Source organism: Bos javanicus, chromosome 21 (assembly GCF_032452875.1).
Source record: "Bos javanicus breed banteng chromosome 21, ARS-OSU_banteng_1.0, whole genome shotgun sequence".
Lineage (NCBI taxonomy): Eukaryota > Metazoa > Chordata > Mammalia > Artiodactyla > Bovidae > Bos > Bos javanicus.
The window spans coordinates 28,660,753-28,680,734 of NC_083888.1; the positions used below are offsets into that span (position 1 = coordinate 28,660,753).

General features: G+C 53.2%; 1 protein-coding gene across 4 annotated transcripts in view; it reads left to right on the forward strand.

Moving 5' to 3' along the window:
• The window catches only part of PCSK6 (proprotein convertase subtilisin/kexin type 6), a 209,848-nt gene that overhangs the window by 136,355 nt on the left and 53,511 nt on the right, over positions 1-19,982 (forward strand). For all 4 annotated transcript variants that reach the window (XM_061394654.1, XM_061394652.1, XM_061394653.1 and 1 more), the window contains 3 exons: positions 8,100-8,272; positions 13,483-13,695; positions 17,091-17,191. In XM_061394654.1, coding sequence (XP_061250638.1) covers positions 8,100-8,272; positions 13,483-13,695; positions 17,091-17,191 — 487 coding nt within the window. The remainder of the gene's footprint in view (positions 1-8,099; positions 8,273-13,482; positions 13,696-17,090; positions 17,192-19,982) is intronic.

Consider the following 19,982-nt stretch of genomic DNA (forward strand, 5'->3'; position numbering starts at 1 on the left):
TTGGTGCAGTAGAGTCTGTGGTTATATTTTGTTTAATTCCTAATGTTGGTAATTTGTGTCTTCCCACCCCCCCTTTTTTTTAAGTCATTCATACTTGAAGTTTACCAAGTTTTAGTAATCTTTTTAGAAAACCAGCTCTTTGTTATGCTTATTTTCTCTAGTGTTTTTCTGTTTTCAACCTCATCATTTTCTGCTCCCGTCTTTATGCTTCCTCCCTTCCTCTTGCTTTGGGCTTCGCGAAGTCTTTTTCTAGGATCTTGAAGTGGATGCTTCCGTTATTGATTTGAGATGTTTTCCTCTTCTCTGATGTAAACAGTGGTGCCATAAATCCCTCTCATAGCAGAAAGTTTAGCCATGTCTCACAGATTTTGATATGTTGTATTTGCCTTTTCATTCAGTTCAATGTTTGGTTTTTCCGTTGATACTTCCTTTTGGGCTCATAGATTATTTAAGAGCGTGTTGTTTTGTTTCCAGCTGTTTGGAGATGCTCTGTTCTCTTTCTGCCATTGGTTACTAGTTAGAGTCCAAGTTAGAGACCCTCGTGGTTGTGGAACACACTTGGATAGGAGTTCAGTTCTCCTAGATTCATTGAGGTCAGGGGTGAATCTATCTTGATAGTCTTATGCACACACTTGACAAGGATGTGTATTCTCTCGTTGAGTAGAATGTTCTAGAAGTGAGACCCTATTGATTGTTAGTAGTGATGAGTTCTTCCACATCCTTGCCAACTTTCTGTCTGGCTGTTCTGTTGACTATTGAGAGAAGATGCTGGAGTCTGGCAAGGTGGTACCGGCCCCCCGAATTGCCCACTTTGTTCTCCCCGTCCAGCCTTGGTGCCCTCGTCCTTGGTGTCAGACTCTGAATGAAGCCTGCTGCTGCCCACTGGCAGCCCAGAGGGGAGGTGGCTATCCCACCCACCTAACCCTAACCCCAACCCTAACCCTCTGACATGGCAGGACCTAACCCTAACCACCCCACCCCCTCGCCCACCCCGCTCCACCCCATCCCCTCACCACCACCACTGCCACTACACCCCCCGCCGCAGCCTCCCATCCCACCTCCTCCTCCTGTCCCTTGTTTTCCAGGGCTGTTACTGTTTTATTCGTTTCTTTTCTTGCTTCTGTTATTTCTAGGGCCCTGAGTAGAGGTGGACCAGGGGCTCGATTTCTCTTCGTCATCCGGCCAATCGGTATTTTTATTGTGATGGCGCTCAGTGCTGTCACTGGTTGCCATTAGTTACCAGATGCTGCACCAACACACATAGTCATCTGTGCATCTGGTCCTCAGAATGACACTTGGAGCTGGGTGTTAGTACAGTTGCTTCACACCAGGCGAGACTGACAGTCAGAGAGGAGGCTTGCCTGCTACGTCTGGGTCCACACCACTGCTGCTGGCAGAGCCGACATGTGAGCTCAGGCCCCTGGTGTTAAGCCAAGGTCGGCCCTTTGCAGCTGTGGCTCCTGGTGCTGCAGTGGTGACTGGTGAGGACTGTTGCCACCATGCCCGTGAGGCAGCGCAGAGCAGATAGAAAGGGTCCGTGGTCCACAGTGGGCATGTGAATCCTTCTCCTTGGCTGCATTCACATTTCTTCCAAAGGTAACTGGGCCTTGCTTCTCTCTTCCAGCCTCATATGTTCTAAGCCGCGCTCTCCATCCTTCCTGGGATAACTGGGTCAACCTGGGAAGTCACAGAGAGAGGATGGCGAGCCCTCCACGCCCCTTTCTCCTCGCTGTCTTTATTCTCTCACTGTCTTAACCTTTTTTTTTTTTTTTAAATTTTAGCCCTGTGCTCAGTGTTCCCCATCGCTCTGTCCCTGTCTGCTTCTGGTTGGCAGTGGTGGTGGGTGGGCTCAGACTTGCACCCACCAGCCTTCAGCTCATCATAATCAGTGTCTCACCTGCCAGGTGAGTTCCGGACAGAGCCCTCCTGGCTGGTTCCTTGAGAGCCCCTCCCAGACATGGAGGGTGAGCCAGGCCACTGCATTGGGTCCTCCGGCCTCAGGGCCCCTCCCAATGTCCTGTAGGATGCCCACCCCACCCTGGCCTAAGGAGAACTTGCTGGGTGAGGTCACCTGTAGGGTGCGTGATGAAGCCCTTGCCTTTTTTACTTTCAGTTCAGTTCAGTCACTCAGTTGTGTCCGACTCTTTGCGACCCCATGAATCCCAGCACACCAGGCCTCCCTGTCCATCACCAACTCCAGGAGTTCACTCAGACTCACGTCCATCGTAACTTTAGGGGGCATCTGGCTTTTGGTGAGTTGCTCCCCTGAGCTGATGCTTAGCAGGACTCAGACATTTCCCTGAGGCAGGATGGGGTCACCTGAAGCACAGCCTGCCCCTGGAGCTCAGCTCCAGCTCCAGCTCAGCAAAGCCCACCAGCCCGAGGGACAGATCCCCAGGCTGCTGGGGGGCAGGCGGTGCCCTGGAACTGAAAGGTGTCCTGCTCAGGCCTCGTGAAGGACAAAGGGCAGGAGCCTTTTCAGCCTGTTGACTGTTTCTGGGAAGTTCAAGTGCAGCAGCAGCAGCCACATTCCTGCTGGTGTTTTTGTTCCCTGTTTTGATGGGGGAACTGAATCATGCTTTTCCTTTCATAAACAGGAGAATGCTAAGTACATAACAGCTAAATTAATCCTTGCCCATAAATTAGTTCATTATGTTAATTCAGACTCACAGAACTCAGTCCCATTAGCATTTCCATTAAGCTGTTTAGGCTTACGAGTATTTTAAGAGTACAATTTAAGCTGCAGATTAATCTTCAAAGGCTCCAAGTGTGTTTTTAACTGCAGGAAAATTTAAAATCCATTGGGAGGTTTGGGGGGATTTAATGACTGTGGGTAGCACAGCCCCCACATTCTCATCAAAGGCCCCCACCTGCTGGGTATGGTACTCCGAGGCTGAGAGGAGCCTTAGGAAGGAGGAGACGGGCAGGTATGGCCACCATCCTCCCCAGATGACAGGTGAGCCGATTCTAGGCTGCATGTGCGATTCTGAGGTTGTCCGCACAGACACTGAGTGGAAGCAGTTCCACTCCTGAGGGCTTGTGAGAAAGATAGGCAGGGAGAGAACACAGAGCCTGTCCGAGCTGCGTGACAAGCCAATGGCCTTCTTGCTGGGTGGTGTGACTGTCTTCTTGTCACTGCCGTCTGGTGTTCATCAGAGGCCCGCTCAGGGCATCCTGTCATAGGACATACATCCTTCAGGGCTCCTCACATCCCTGCCTATGGGGCTAAGTCCCTGTCCTGCCTGCTGTCCCCTGTCCCATCCTGCCAGCCCTCATTGAACTACTTTGCTCTCTGGACCCTGCTCCCTGGTGCAGAAACCATGAAACTCAGTCAGGATTTCAAATCTCCAGCGCACTGCTGAGGTTCTTCCACTTTTTACTGTTCTCTGACAAATCAGCAGAACCTCATTATGAAAGAGTGACGTGTTTTGAAATAGAGTTTTCATTATTATTCAGATATGACAGGCCCACAGGTCAGGAGACAGTGGTCCCTGAGCAAAGTCTGTCACTCACAGTTCCCAAGAGGATGGGTCATGCTGCCATGGGGGACACGTGGCAGGCTCCAGGGTCTCTCTGGAGGCAGAAGGAGCAAGGGAAGCAGTGATCTGCAGCCCTTATTGTGGTTTCTGCATAAAAGACAAGTGAGGAGGGGTGAGCAGGCTTAAGATGGACTAGTTTGAATCATTTCAGGGCTTGGGGCTTAGGGGCTGCCCCTGGTGGTCTGGTTCCTGGCCCTGGGGTGACTGGGGCAGGTGGAGAGTAACCTGAAGGTAAGACCCCCACTCCCAATGAAAGACATGCTTGTGGGGTGGACTCTGGATTGTCTGGTTTGCCGAAGGAAGACATCCTAGGGGCCTCCTGTACCATCTCCAAGAACTGGCCAGCCTGGGAGTGTGGGGGTTCAGTCCCTGCAGGGTCAGCAAGGCCTGAAGCATCAGAATACAGAAAATAAGAGACAGGGTTCATGCAAGACCTACTGGGAGAGGCCTCCTCTCAGGGGCCCAAGACGGTGCAGGACCCCAAGAGTTTACTGGACACCACTGGCTCCTGCCTCATTTCCACCATGAGGGATATCGGACTGAACAGGAGCCCAGGGAGACCTGGTGTGGTGGTCAGCTGTGGTGTCTGGACACTTCCTGTAATCCTGTGGCAAGTTAACATGTGCCTCCCAGTCCCGCAGACACGCCCCAGGTCTTAGAAGGAGGCTGTTCAGTGCAGGCATGTTTACAGATCTGAGAATCTTATTTGTCTTGGGCCATAATGAGAGCAGAAGCCTTTCAGGTTTGCAGCATTTCTAAACAACTGTTGCAACCTCCCTCAGTCCAGAATGGCTGTTGGTAGGACAGAATATACTGTAGTTTTAGTGGAAAAAGAGAGAAAGATGAAATCAATTCTCTGTGGAAATTGCTAAAATAAACTCAGGATTAATGAACAAAATTTGTTGGGGAGGCCCATTTGTCACACTCAGGAAGCCACAATCTAATTTTACTTGCCGCTGTTCATTGCTCTTGCATTGCCATTCATTTGCTGAAGGCAAAACACATTACCTCTCAATAGACAGGAGTGGGCCCACGTCAGGCTCCCCTTCCCTCCTCCAGACGGCCTGATGGCTGACTTCCTGTTGGGGAGAGGGAGGAGGGCAGGGGGTGTTCTTCCAATTGTCTTTTCCTTGGCTCACCAACAGAAACATTTTCTCTCGGCTCTAGAGGCTGAACGTCCAAGGTGAAGGTGTCGGCAGGCCTGGTTTCTTCCAAGGCCTCTCTCTAGACCAGCAGATAGCTGCTCATCTCTGTCTCCCCGTGGTCATCCCTTGGTCTGTGTTGTCTGTATTGGAATTTCCTCTTAGAAGGACACCAGGCCTGTCGGATGGGGGGTACACCCATGTGACCTCACTTCAGCTTAATTACTCCTTTAAGACCCTGTCTGCAAGTCCAGCACCGCCTGCCTCCCACTGGCCTGTGAAAGTGGATGGATGCAGGGCACTTGTAGGGGTGATGCAGTGGCCCTGGGTGGGTTTGCCCATCACACACAAGCCTGTGATTTGCATGTGCTGTGTGCTCAGTTGCTTCATTTGAGTCCGACTCTGTGTAGCCCACCAGGCTCCTCTGTCCATGGGATTCTCCAGGCAAGAGTACTGGAGTGGGTTGTCATTCCCTTTTGTAAATTAGGAGCAGGGGAAGGGAGGAAGGATGGGTCACTATGAGAAAATTGTGGTGGTTTTTTTAACTTCCTCAGGAAACTTATAAAATCAGTGCTTTCGTCGGGTTCTTCAGGACAGTGAGGCTGCTGTGGGAGCAGGTCAGTCTGTGGAAAGGTGACTGCGGCAAGCCCAGCTGTGCAATCTTCCCGGATGTGACTCTGCCAGGGGCTGAGCTGCCCAGCAGGCCCTGCAAAGCCCCCTCCCCATCCTCCTCATCACACTTCTCCCACCTCATTCGCTAAATGGGACCTCAGAGTGGACGGGTCAGCACCGTGTGTCCCGTTTCCGGGAGCCCTGGACCCAGCCTGCTGCCCAGGTGTGGGCACACCAACAACCAGGACAAACCAAATCCAGATGGTTTGTCCACATTATTTTTGTACCTGACAGTTTATGAGTCTTTTTTTTTTTCATTAAAGAAATGATGACTGTTTTCTTCAGTTGGGCATTTCCAGAGAGCCATTCGCATTTAATGCTAATACCGGAACAGCAGGTCTCCACTGGAAATATTTACCTTTTCCTTGTTGGCAGCTTGTCAGTGTTGGGAAAACAGATGCTTAATTAAAATCTCAGTATGTCATGCTTTCTTCCTCACACATCAGTCACTCTTCTTCCAGGTTGGAGGAGGCATGTGAGAGGTGTCGGGAAGCATTCCGGTCTTCTGTTTTTATGTACTTGGGGGATGTCTCCTGGCATCTTGTTCCTGTTCAGACATTGGCATTCCACCACCCATCCCTGGCCTGGAGAGGCCTGAGGGTGGCAGGCTACTGTCACCACCTAGATGACAGAACTGGTTTGGTTTTGGCTGTGTGTATGGTCAGCGGGGTCTCTTGCCAGGAGAATCCATTGCCAAAGATAAGGACATGAAGAAAGCAGCTGCTTTTTTTCAGAAAGAAGAGGGCATCAGGGCCCCAATGTTATATTATCCTCCCGACTGCCCCAGCAGATTTTGTGGAAAATATGGGCTCAGAGAGTGTGAGACCCTGGCCCAAGGCCAGATGCAGCTGGGATGTGATTCCACCCCTGGACTGTTGAGCCCCTGCTCTCTTCCCCCTGAAGCACTCTGCGCTTCATCTTGCCCCGGGGCTGCATCTTTGCCCCACGAAGCAGCCAGCATCCTGTACTGGTTGTGGCCCCTCCTCAGTGTTCATGGCTCCAAGAGCCCCAAGGTCCCATCTGTGACACAGCCATGGAGACACGGGCCCTGGACACACAGACCGGAGACCGGGAGGCATGGTTTTAGGGGCCATGCTGACTGCTGTCAACCCCCAGAAATCAGAAAGGAGAAAGTACAGCACGGAGGGTCCATCCTCCACAGATGCTGACAAGCCCAAAGAAGATTCGGCTCTTACTCTATTCAAACGGAGAACCTCTATTTATCAAAAGACATCATAAACAAAGTGAGCAGACAAGGCACTAACTGGGAGAAGGTATTTATAACATAAGTAACTGACAAAGGATGAATTCCCAGTGCACGCTGTGTTATTTAAGCCTGCTTCCACTCATATTAAAGCGCCCACTGTTAAGGCAGTGGATAAACTAATGCACATTTCTGGGTCAAGGCCTGGGTCAAGGCCTCAGGTGTTCAAGTTCATATTTTCCCAAGATGGAGGTTCATGTGTGTCTGTTATTTATTTAGTAGGCTTTGTAACTAACATGTGTACCAGGCTTTATTTAATAGGCTTGTAACGTGTGTACCAGGCAATCGTTCATGTGTCAAATAGTAAATGTTTTAAAAATAAAGGTAAAAAGTAGTTATTGTTAACAGCCCCTGGAGGTAGGTCTACTGCCCCGGTTTTTACTGATAGGGTCAGAACTAGCTGCTGACACAGTGGCCACTTACCATGTGCCAGGCACGTTATATGAACCATCTTTTTAGATGTTTTGGCGCCTCAGCAGATTTGACAGCTTTCATCACTGCACATTGCAGACGTCAGAAGCTTAGGGAGATGAGGTAGCCCTGTGGTCACTAACTGGTTACAACAGGTGGTTGGGCAGGGTCTCCCTGGTGGCCTGCACCATGTTCCCCCTACCTTCCATGGGTGAGGGGCCTCCTCCCCAGGCCTCCTCTCCGGAGCTGGTGACAAGGTGTCCACCCCCCCCCCACCCCCCGTCCTGTGCCATCACATCCAGGCTTGAACAATGGTGGCAGCTCTGCATCTTGCTACCAGACACCTGAGGGTCCAAACCGCTCAGGCAGCCATGACAAAATCTCACAGACCAGGCGGCCCAGAACACAGGCCCTTGTGGCTCACAGCTCTGGAGGGCTGAAACCCAAGTTCAAGGTGCCAGCCCACTGCTTTCTCGTGAGGGCCCCATAGTGTGGCATCTGGCAGATGACCGCCATCCGTGTTCTCACGTGGCAGAGAAGATGAGAGGCACGCTCTCACCGTCAGTTCTCCTGAGTCTGCTAGTCCTGTCCTGGCCCCTCATGACCGCATCTGAACCTCCTGAAAGTCCTGCCTCCAGATATGCTGGCATGGGGTTAGGGGGTCAACCCTGAGCCTGGGAACACAAGCCTGTGGTCCATGGAGGGTGAAGGAGTGGGGAGCAGGTGGAGCCAGCAGGTAAAGCAGTTTGCGTTGGTGTCTGCTCACTCTTGAGGCCATCCAGCCACAAGGAGCCGGACGTCTGGTGACCTCAGCCTTCCCTCAGGCCTTAGCCAGGGCCCACGTGGCTGTGGGCGCCATCATTGAACCTGTGATGGTGCTCAGGTCTGAGTCCCTCTTGTTCTGCTGTGAATTTCTCTGACATTGTGTTCAAGCAGGGTTTCCAGGCTGTCAGGGCGGGAGTTGCTAGTGGCTGGGGTCCCAGCTGAGTGTGGGGCCCGATGTTGTACATGGGAACCCTGCCCACGAGGGGCCAGCATCCACACAGCTCTCACATCCGCCTGTGCTTTCAGGCATCCGAATGCTGGATGGAGATGTGACCGATGTGGTGGAGGCCAAGTCTCTGGGCACCAGACCCAATTACATCGACATCTACAGCGCCAGCTGGGGGCCAGACGATGATGGCAAGACGGTGGACGGGCCTGGCCGGCTGGCCAGACAGGCCTTCGAGCACGGCATCAGAAAGGTGTGGTGACCCAGAGCCGCGGTGGGAGGGCAGGGTGAGGGGCAAAGTGAGGGCTCTCAACAATTAAAAACCAGAAAGAATAAAGAAGCCAAAAACATAATATTAAAAGCAATTCTACAAACCCAAGATGATCTTCTCTGTGCATTGAAGGGCTCTACTTCTCACCCTTTAAGAGACGAGTAAGGGATCAGCTTCATGCTGGTTTGCAGTCTGTCATATTAAGTAACCAACATAGAAGTAAGGAGAAATCTTGTCATGTAGGTAGAAGTGAATAAATTTGAGGGACGTCACCGGAGGCCCAGTGGTTAAGACTTCACACTTGCAGTGTGAGGGCAGGGGTTCTGTCCCTGATCGGGGAAGCAAGACCCTACATACCGCTCCCCCCAGTTAAATAAATATATAAATAAATTTGAGGATCACACACACACAGTCGGAGTGACTCAGGGAGAGCCCCGACACAGGATGAGGTGGGACCAGGGCTAGAGTGAGGGAGAAGTCAAGTGGGGGCTCAGGGCAGCAGCTACCCACGAAACCAGAGCAGAGGGACGTCATTTCATTACAGAGTTGCTGCTCCCAAGGTGCCTGCAGCTTACCTGCCAGCCCCAGGACTCTGCCTCGCAGCCTGACAGCCCCCATCTTGGGGTGTGCAGCTGGGTAGTGGGGGTCCTAGACTGACCGCCTGGCCTGTTAATGGGGCTCTGCAGGTGAAAGGGTGTCTGGGACTCAGCCCACCTGCCCACAGGACCCCCATCCTGGAGCTCTGTGCGTCCATCACAGGCTGTGTGCTCACCTGGCAACCCCAAGGCATCAGGTCTCCATGGTGCTCCCTCCCCGCCAGTGTGCCACCCAGACATTTAGGACATCTTGGGTGGAGCCCACCAGGGGCTGTCAGAGCAAACACCTGAGCATGGGCCTTCAACCCATCAGCCAAGGGGGGCAGAGGAGGACACCCCAGTCACTCCATGGTTGTCAGTTCTGGGTCCTTGTGAGTTAGGAAAGCTGGGGCAGAGGGTCCTAGGTCTCACAAGGAGGGGGCACAGTGGATTTCTGGGCGAGGACAGCTTCCTGGAGTAGACACTGGCCTGTGGTCAGTGTCCCGGTGGCCCTGGGTGGCCAGGCAATGCCGGCGAGGTTAGAGCTGGAAGTCTAGGCCTCCCGAGGCAGGGTTTATGCCTCTGACTTCTCCTGTGGGAGATAGGACAGTGGGGCTGGGTCAACCACATCTTATTATTTATATACTTTTATCATATTATTAAAGTTATTATTTTATCATAAACTGTGCACCATGACTAAAGTGTGGTCAATACATAGTTAACAAGTCAGATGGTACCAGTGGTTGTCCTGAAAGCAAGGCTTTCCACCCTCTGCACCCCACCCCGCCCCCCTCCACAGGCCCTTGTTGATGATTTCCTTTGTCTGAATAATACAATCTGGTCACTTTTCTGGATGTGCTAAGTTTGGTCACTTTCAATCTATTAATTCCCTTCTATGGGGCTGGGGTGTTTGTCTCCTGAAACACCCCCAGCCCCAGACCCCATGGTCTGGTGGCTCCGGGCCACGTGATACTGTACACAAGTGTGAGGCTTCTTATTCTGCCCTCTCTCCTCCCCGGCCGCTCAGGGCTTGAATGTCTGAGAAGTGAGTGACCAGAGTGGGGTTCCGTTCTCACGTCCCTCACAGCTCTGTGCTTACCCTGACACTCATGAGACAAAAGAAGAGGGGAACAGGTAGACATCAGCATGTCCATAGCTACACAAAGGACACAGACGTCTTCCTCTATCCTCATGATCCTGAGGAGATGTGCAGGCTCTTCAGTCAGCTCGGCGAGTGGCCGAGCTCACGGGGTGCTGGGAGGTCAGGCGCGGGCACGTTAGCCGCTGCCAGATGCACAGATCTCATTGCCCCAATTTCCAGCATCCCTCGTGTGCTGGGTCATGTGGCTCTCACTCTTGACACCAAGGGGAACCTCCTAAAATTAGGTGTAAGTTAGAGACCACTTTTATTGAATGGAAGATGCTGCTTTTTAAAGATATTTTCTTTATTCACATACTTGGTCACACCGGGGCTAAGTTGTGGCACATGGGCAGTTTAGTTGCAGGTGTGAGCTCTTAGCTGTAGCATGTAGGATGTAGTTCCCCAATCAGGGGTCGAACCCGGGCCCCCTACATTGGGAGCGCGGAGTCAGAGCCACAGGACCTCCAGGGTCGTCCCTGAAGATGCTTTTTGAGAGATGTGAATCCTGAGTGTCGGCCATTTCTATGAGATGATTTCTAAAGATTCTGAGAGCTGAGGACGAGCTGTTTCCAGGAGACAGGCTGGTTGTCTGGGCCTGACCTCTCTCGGGTGTATAGGTGAGCTGTAGAGAGTGGAGTGTCGGAAGCTGTGAGGGCTCCGCATGCTGAGTTCTGAGCCACGCTGGCCTCATTCAGCCATCAGGAGTGCCGAAGCTGCAGAGGGACCGCGTGGTTCCTGCCACTCGTGTCAGTTTCCTGAGATACTGAGGTCACTGCATTGTTTTTTTTTTAGTCTTTCTGAATAAAATATGTCACATAGGAACCTTAAATTGCAACTGTCAGAAGCTGTCACTGAAAATCCTCCTAGAAATTTGATGGTCTCAAACCAAACCACATTCTTCCGTCTGTTTTCCTCCTTGATGCCCCACTTGTCACCTGCAGCCTCCCCTGTAAAACCCGACTGCATCTTTGGTAGATGGTGCAGGTTCTGGTAGGCACCATCAGATGCTGTACTTTAGCATAAAGAGGTGTTGGATATTGGTCCTCATGTGGCTGGTCACCCAGAATGGGAGAGTCTACCACACTGTGGCTGAAGGCCCTGGCTGGGTCCAGTGCCTAGCATTCACTAGCATTCCACACCCACAGACGAGCCATCTGCTTCCCTGGCAAGATGCCGAAACACATTCTGAGGAGCGGAGGTGGTGTCTTCCTGAACAGAAGTGCAAGTTCACGGCTGGGGTTGACACGTCCTCACCCTAGAGCAGGGTCCCCATCTCCAGGATCTGATGCCTGATGATCTGAGGTGGAGCTGATGTAATGATAATAGAAATAAAGTGCACAATAAGTGTAAGGTGCTTGAACCATACCAAAACCACCCCCACCCCAATCTCTGGAAAAATCATCTTCCACAAAACTTGTCCCTAGTGCCAAAAATGTTGGGGACCACTGCCCTAGAGCCTCCACCCCGTGGCTTCCAGGTGAACAGAAGATGTGGAATGTGAACACACAGTCCTCAGAGACAGCTTGGACGTTCCTTACACCTCCGCCCTGGGTGTTTCCTCTGCCCCGTTCCCATGCTCTTTTCCAGGAGACTGTTCTCAGAAGGGAGAGAGGCTCTGGATGCTCTGACGCCTGTGAGAACTCAGGGGTCAGGGGTCCCTGCAAAGTACAGGGTGAGGAGAGGCAAGTTTTTGGTATTTAGGCCTCTGTTGTTCGCCAGCATCACTGGGGAGCTCATTAGAAACACAGACTTGGGCTTACCTGGACCAGCCAAGCCCATACCTGCAACGTAGTGAGACCCAGGCATTGTCCTCTCACATGTGAGCTGTGTAGGTAGTGTGAGCAGTGTGGGCCATGTGAGTAGTGTGGGCGCTCATGAGTGTGAGCGGTGTGGACACTCACGAGTGTGAGCTGTGTGAGTGGAATGGGCGCTCACAAGTGTGAGTGGTGTGAACAGCATGGGCGCTCACGAGTGCAGGCCATGTGAGTGGTGTGGGCACTCACGAGTATGGGTGGTCATGAGTGTGGGCACTGTGGGCACTCATGAGTGTGGGCGGTGTGAGTAGTGTGGGTGCTTACAAATGTAAGCAGCACTCTACAAAGCAGGAGTAGGAATGTAGCTCCCACTGCCTTTGATCAGTAACCTGCAGTGTGGTGAGGACTGAAGGTGAAGGTGTCCAGAGATGATTCGCGTGAGAGAATCAGAGACAGGCTCTGATTGAATTTCATTCGGATTCTTACTGCTTTGTATGACCTTTGTGTGTGTTACTTGCACAGACAAACCCGTGTCCTCAGTCCTTCTAGCAACTGCCCTTTGTGCTGGCCACTGGGACAGGACTCCCCAGAGATGTGTGAACAAGAGTGGATGAGGCAGCTTTGTGCGGGGGGCTGGGCTGTCTTTCAAGCCCCAGGTTAGAGCTGGCGGGAATGTTGGAGTGAAGACAAACCGGCACAAGAGGGCGGGCCCTGGGGTCCACTTGGTCCACATGTGGGGTGTCCTGGCGCCTCCGGGGAAGGTGGGTGCCTCAACCCAGGTGGCCTTGGGTGCCAGGGTCACGTGTCTGCATCCCATCAGAAGCAGGGCTTCAAACAGCTACCAGGGTTGCAGGATTCCTTTGAAAGCTTCCTTTAAATTGGCCAGTAGTTGGGGAAAGCCTGGGTTTCCTCCTGCATATTTGGATGAGGGGGTAGGGGGTGAGGAGCTTGGGGCGACTGCCCATCTGGAGACAGGTGTTGGCTCCACCCTCTGAGGCCAACTGCACCCACTAGCAGGTCCTGCCTTTGGACCAACGGGTCAGCTCCATCTGGCACTGGTGTGCTTGTTCAGCCGGTGTCTGTGGCTGGAGGAGCCTGGTTGGGCCCGTGGGTGAGGATGGAGCTTGGCCAAGCTGGCAGTCTGAGCGCTTCAGTGTTGGCCCTGTGGAGGCCCTGGGGCACTCTCCTAGGATGGCCCTGGGCATTCTGGCACCTGGCCCTTGACCCATAGGTCCTGGGCCACCTGCTTTTTGAGGATCTTGCTCCCCAGGAAGGGTGCATCTGCAGCTGGTTTTGCAGAACCTTCATCCCCTCCCTCCCAGGACTAGCTCTTGCAATTCAGAAAAGTTAGATTCATCCATCAGCTCCCATGTCAGCATACGTGGGGTGCAGTGTGGTGTTTATGACCATGGGTTGCCACAGAGGAAAGCACTGGCATGGCCCTGGGACAGGACAGGTCAGGTCACGGGAGGGCCTGCATCTTCCCCTGAAGAGCAGGGAGCGCTCCTCAGTACCGTCCAGTCATTCTGATAGATCCAGAGTTTTGCCAAGGACTCTGTTAACATCAAGAGGAAGCCCAGAAACTACACACTCGGGGCCCCCATCTGGTCCAAGTGGCATCCTTCTGAGTTTCCTCCTGGGGGAGGTGTGCTGGGCCAGGCTGAGACCAGCCAGCAGGGGCGTCCAGTGAGGGCTGACACCTGTCCCCACCCTCCCATCCAGGGCCGGCAAGGCCTGGGCTCCATTTTTGTCTGGGCATCGGGGAACGGCGGCCGTGAGGGGGACCACTGCTCCTGCGATGGCTACACCAATAGCGTCTACACCATCTCCGTGAGCAGCACAACCGAGAACGGCCACAGGCCCTGGTACCTGGAGGAGTGTGCGTCCACCCTGGCCACCACCTACAGCAGCGGGGCCTTCTACGAGCGCAGAATTGTGAGTCCGGAGAAGGGTCTCGGGGGTGGGAGGGGGATGCTCCTGCCCCTGGTCTCATGAGTCCTCAGGGGCCCCAGGGAGCGGTGACTCCTGCTCTCGTCCCACGAGGCCTCAGGGGGCCCTGGGGAGTGGGGTCTCCTGGTCATGGTCCCATGAGTCCAGAGGGGGTTCCCAGGGGGAACGGCTCCTGCTCCTGGTCCCATGAGTCCTCCCGGGGCTCGAGGAGGGCAGGGTTCCCGGCCAGGAGGCCGTTAGGGCAGTTCGGACTCAGCCGCATTCAGCCTTGCCATCAAGGAACTGGTTGTGCCTGGAGGTAAACCCCAGGCCCTTGGCAGCCTCCCTCGGACCCTGCCTTTCTAATTTTGGCACAGAATATCAATTAAAACCCTCTCTGGCTCGGGGGGTCTAAAAATACCCTGTAAGAATGGGGTGCATTCTCACCACAGTGTCTTTTTTTAGCTTTCTAAATTCTGCGGTCACATTGCTTGGGGTCCAACTGGCCCGTTCAATTTCCACGTGTAAAACAGAAGGAGAGAAAGTCTTGGCTCTACGCTGAAACATTTTAGAAATCCAAGAGTCTTGGGTGTTCCCTTCCTCACAAAAGGACTTTTCTACACCCTTTAGGTTGAGAGTGGTTTTGTCTGCTGCAGTGGCTTCAACGAACATAAATCAGTGTAGTTTATCTTTTAGAAATAGCTTTTAATTTAGTGTATGGGTAAAGTTCATGCTTGTTCCTTCCCCAGGTGCTTTAATACTTTAAAAAGGTAGGAGGGGAGGGTTTCAAGTTGAAGTCAATGCAGAATTGAAGTGCACAGTCCTTAGGATGGTTTTTAGATGTCTAAAAAATGAGACCTTGGAGCTGGCCAGGCGTGGTTTAACCTGAAAACTCCCTGGCTTCTTTTCATTTCTCCTGCTGCCTGGCCACATCTGTAAATGTTATTTGCAGGCACATTTTTATACTTTCTTGTGGGAGCCTAAGGCTTCCCATTGCCCACTGTCCTCTGCAGTACTGGGAGGATCAACGGTCCTTCTGCTGCCAGCCTGGCATTGGCCTTGGCCAGCTCATGAAAGTACTCATTAAGTTGTTAACTTTCCTTTCTGCTGGAACAGGCACCCCTCGGATGGGGCTGAGATGCTGAATGGTGTCCTGTTGCTTTAAATATCTAGCTGGTTTGAGCTTGGACTTAGGACCTGTCAGAGGCCTGGGCTGGAGTAGAGGGATGGTGCAAGCAGGGCTTGCAGCTTTGTGTGCTTAATGAGTCACATAGCCTGTGCATGTGTGTGTGTATGTGTGTGCGTGTGTGTGTGTGTGTACATGCATGAACACACACCTTAGCTACAGAATGCCTGTATTCCTCCATCTCTTCATGAAGAATTCTCTGAGCCCTGACGTTCAGTAACTGTGTGTCACTGGGCAGAGGGCGGAGGAGAAAACAGTGGGCAGCTGCTGTCCAGGGCCCTTCCCTGGTAGCACGGGTGGCAGGTGATTTTGTTTCAACTCATCCAAGGCAAGGTGTTTGCTCTGAGTCCCTTAGAGACCCAGCCAGGGGGCGCGCCCTGTGCTGGATGCTCAGCAGCCCTTGTCTGTGTTCGGGCAGGCGTCCGACGGCAAGCATAGCTGGGGCCCCTGTCGCTCTCGTGCACTGAGTGCCGACGGCAATGACTGCCTGGTGCTGAGACGGCACCTGTCCCTCCTTCACACTCTCATTACCCCGGCCACGCCATGCCCCAGCAGCACAGAGGGTCTCAGGAAGGGGCAGCCCACCCTGGCTCCACTATCCCCTTCTGCCAGCCAGGGGAGGCTCCTCTGCTCACACCCTTTTCTCTGAGGCTGCAGAGCCAGCCCCAGGCCTGCCCTGCTCTTGGAAGCTCGGTCTTCTGCCCAGACACCCCCATTTCCCTCCTGCCAGTTTGGACTGAGCACAGGCATGTGCCAGGCACCGGTGTTGCTTCCCCAGCAGCCCTGGGAAGGGTGTGTCAGTAGCCCATTGGGAGGAGGATCCTGGAGTCACAGGGGGTGCATCCTCCTTGCGGCGCCCTGCCCTCTCCAGGGTCGAAGAGGGGGAGTAGGCTGGTCCCTGCCAGCACCCCATGAGTCTTCCTATGTGTGTGACCCGCGCGGGCTCCCTCTCTCCGGGTGATGGTCGACCTCGCTGAGCCCTGACAAAGGAAAGACACTGTTTGTAAGAGGCTCTGGACTCTCCCCACAGGGGAAATTCTTTCTCAGGGATTTGCAGATGGGTGGCTGGAGCCTGGCAGTTACAGGTATGTTAGTCTCCTGTTGGCACCATAACAAATGATCCCAAGATTCCCAGCTGGAAACAGCACAGCTGGGCCATCTCACAGCTCTGGGGGCACAAGTGCAGCAGCCTCCACGGGCCCATTTTCTGGGCCTTACGAGGCTGAGTCCAGGTGTCAGCTGGGCTGCGTGTTTTCCATAGGCTCAACAGGAGGGCCTGTCCAGTACGCATCCTGCATGTTGGCAGACCTCAGTTGCTTGTGGTTTTAGGACTGAGCTCCCGTCTCCTCATGGGCTGGCTGCCGAGGCCAGTTCCTGGCTGCTGTGGGCCACCCACCTTCCTGGCTTGCATCCCCAGCATCCTCTCTAAAGCTAGCAGCACAGATCGAGTCCTTCTTGAGCCGCATCTCTCTGACAGATGTAAGGGCCTGTGATTACATCGGGCCTGCTGGATCATCCAGGCTAAACCCCTGACTTAACAGCTGGCTGGGTGGCAGCCTTCGCTCCATCTGCACTAGCATGAGGGTCACTGCAGGGCCAGCCCCCCTCCTAGCACAGTAGATGTCTCCTACCTGTGCCTCCATGAGGTCACCACCTCAGTTCAGGGGGGTGCAGTCGGGCCGTGCCATGGTGAGACTCAGAGTCCGTGCCCTGCCCAAGGGTGCTCTGCATGTAGCTCTTGCAGCAGACAGGGTGGGGGCTTTGGGACACTGCCAGCTACGAGGAGGACATCCTGGTAGGGGTGGTCTGTGACCTCTGACCTATCCTCGGCCTCTGGCTCACAGCAGAGATGCTCTCTGGGCCACCTGGCGCCTGCGTGTCTTTTACGCTGCTCTGAAGTTGGGGTGACTTTGGGGTCATTGATGGGGGCCCTGGCAAGCAGTCTTGCTGTGGAGGCCCCTCTGTTTCATTCTGTCTCTCCGTGGAGTCTCAGGGTACATCTGCAGAGGTGTGGGTGTGTGGCTGCGACCCCATCTCCCCACCCGACTGTCAGCCTGTTGCTCTGGGGGGTGCCAGACCCGTGGAAACCTCTGTCCCTGAGATGTGTCTGCGTAGCACCTCTTCCGTCCCTAGGTCAAAGTCAGCCTGCCTGGGGCAGTGTCCTGGGCAGCCTCTGACCCGGCTGCTTGCTTTCCCCACCTCCCCTCCCCGCCAGGTGACCACGGACCTGCGTCAGCGCTGCACAGACGGCCATACTGGAACCTCGGTCTCGGCCCCCATGGTTGCCGGTATCATCGCCTTGGCCTTGGAAGCAAAGTAAGTTCTTACCTGCCTTCCCTTCTTTACCTTTCTTCTTTTTTAAAAAGTGTTTAATGTATCAAAATACACATAATGTAAAATTTACCATTTAAGCCATTTTAAGTGTGTAGTTGATGAAGCATATTCACTGTTGTATGACTGTCTCCACCACCTCCTGCAGGACGTCCCTCTTTGTCCAAACAGCTCCTGTCCCCAAAAGACAGCTCTGCTGCAAAAAATCACACAGACAGAGCTTAGACAGGAGATGCTCCGTCTCACAGTCCCAGGGCCCGAGGTCTAACTGAGTGTCTCAGGGCTGGTTTCCTCTGAGGCCTCTCTCCTTGGTGCGTCATCTTCTCCCCGTGTCCTCACGTGGCCTTCTTTGAATGTGTGTGTTTGTTGTTCAGTCACTTAGTTGTGTCTGACTCTTTATGACCCCATGGACTGTAGCACACCAGGCTTCCTTGTCATGTATGTGTTTAGATCCTTTCATAAGGACACCAGTTACCCTGGATCACGGCCTACCGTATGGACCCCATTTCACCTTAACAACCTCTTTATGATCCCATCTCCATAGGCAGTTACATCTGAGGTCCTGGGGGTCTGGTTTCCACGTGTGACTTTGGGGAAGGGACACAGCTGGCAACCACAGCTGTGTTCTCTGTCTTTGAGTCTGACTCTTCCGGGCTTTCAAATGAGTGGAGTCACAGAGTGTTTGTCCGTCACTCAGCACAGTGTCTTCCAGGTTTGCCCATGTCACAGCAGATGTCCAGATGTCTTCCTTTTTCAGGCCGTCCTTAATAGGAGTCAAGAGGCTCCTTCCTGTCTCTCCCTTTTTCAAGCTCACAGCCTCCTGCCTTCATAGGGGCACAGGGAGCTGGTGGGCACAAACCTCAAGCCTGCACTACACCCCAGATCACACTTTAGGTCAATACAGCTGCCCTCTGTCAAGGGGGTTCCTGAGTGGTGATGCTTTATCTGCTTCAAGCCACATAAAAACCCCAAAATTGCCATGTGTTGGATGGGTCCACTTTACATACGGTCATAGAATCAAACAGGTTTTAGTTTAAACATCAACAGTGGCTCCCAGCAACAACCTGTGGCTTTGAAAGAGTCATTTGCTGCAGATGAGATTGTAAGAAGTTGTGTTTGGGTTGCTGAGTCCATCTAATTATGTGTGTTTTGTTTGTTGATTCACATCAGGAGAAAAAGCATAAAACTCAAATGCTACCCATTTTACAAAGAAACAGGTATGTTTGATTTTCAAGCCAAAATTTTAACTTCTGTGTCCTGGGGCTCATTTTAAAATACTAAATAGTTACTTGTGTGGAAAGTTGCATTCACATACTTAGTGATTCATTGTTTTATATTTTCTTTCCTCCCTTTTTGGAAACATGCAAGGAATTTTGTTAGCTGAGGATATATAGAAAACAAACCCTGTTTTGTGCCACTCGTTCCATTAAACCTGGCCTGTGGACTCACGAACTCCCTGATCGCTATCTCCTCATCATTGTAGCCCATCCTCAGAATTTTACAGATGGCAGGCATCACTGGACACAGCGTCCACTTAGAGCGTGTAAGTGCAAGGGTTGGTCAAGGGAGGAAGGAGCTGTAACGGGCATGCTGCCAGCCTCAGCTGAGGGGCTTTGGAGGCTCCAGGGCCAAGACCGCTGCTCATGTGTGCAGTGTCTTCCTGGCAAAGCCAGGTCGCCCAGGAGAGGAGAGAAGCTCTCCAGCAGGAGGCTAGCAGGCAGCACATGACAAGATGAAGGAAGAGCCTAGTGTGCGAGAACAGCCCCGAGGGTCAGCCGGGAGTTCAGGGCCATTTTGGAATGTCACATCAGTCCCTTCTTCATGAGAAACCATGTCCAACACCATTTCTTAGATATGTTTCCATACAACTGTGAGTGCGGCTTTATTTCTATCATCAGAAACGAGGTGAGTTTCCCCCTAGGAAAATAGTTTCTCACAGCCTCCCTTTCTGGACCCTCTGTCGTCAGCACTGAAGCCCAGGCTTCCTGGTGCCTTATGCTGAGCTTCCGGGGCGAGGGGAGGCATTCTGCATCTTTGTGGGCCCCACGGTCATGAGCAGCTGCTGCTGCTGCTGTGAAGTCACTTCAGTAGTGTCCAATTCTGTGCGATCCCATAGATGGCAGCCCACCAGGCTCCGCCATCCCTGGGATTCTCCAGGCAAGAACATTGGAGTGGGTTGCCATTTCCTTCTCCAATGCTTGAAAGTGAAAAGTGAAAGGGAAGTCGCTTAGTCATGTCCGACTCGTAGTGACCCCATGGACTGCAGCCTACCAGGCTCCTCCGTCCATGGGATTTTCCAGGCAAGAATACTGGAGTGGGTTGACATTGCCTTCTCCAGTCATGAGCAGGGACCAGCCCAAACAAGCAAGGATGGGCTGTGGCCACATCTGCCATCTGGACTGCAGAGCCTGTGCCCGGTCTTTCCGTCAGGGGGGAGTCTGCGCCCAACCTCACTGCCAGAGGGTGTGGTCTGTGCTCCCTCTCCACCAGAGGGCGTGGTCTGCCCCCTCTCCACCAGAGGATGTGGTCTATGCCTGGCCTCTCCACCAGGAGGTGCGGACTATGCCCCCTCTCCACCAGAGGGCATGGTCCGTGCCTGGCCTCTACGCCAGAGTGCGGCCTGTGGCCCCCTCTCTGCCAGAGGGCATGACCTTTGTCCCCTCTCCACCAGAGGGCATGGTCTGTGCCTGACCTCTCCTCCAGGGGGCGTGACCTGTCCCTAAACTCTCCAGCAGGGGTCATGTCCTGCACCTAGCCTCTCTGTCAGAGGTGTGGT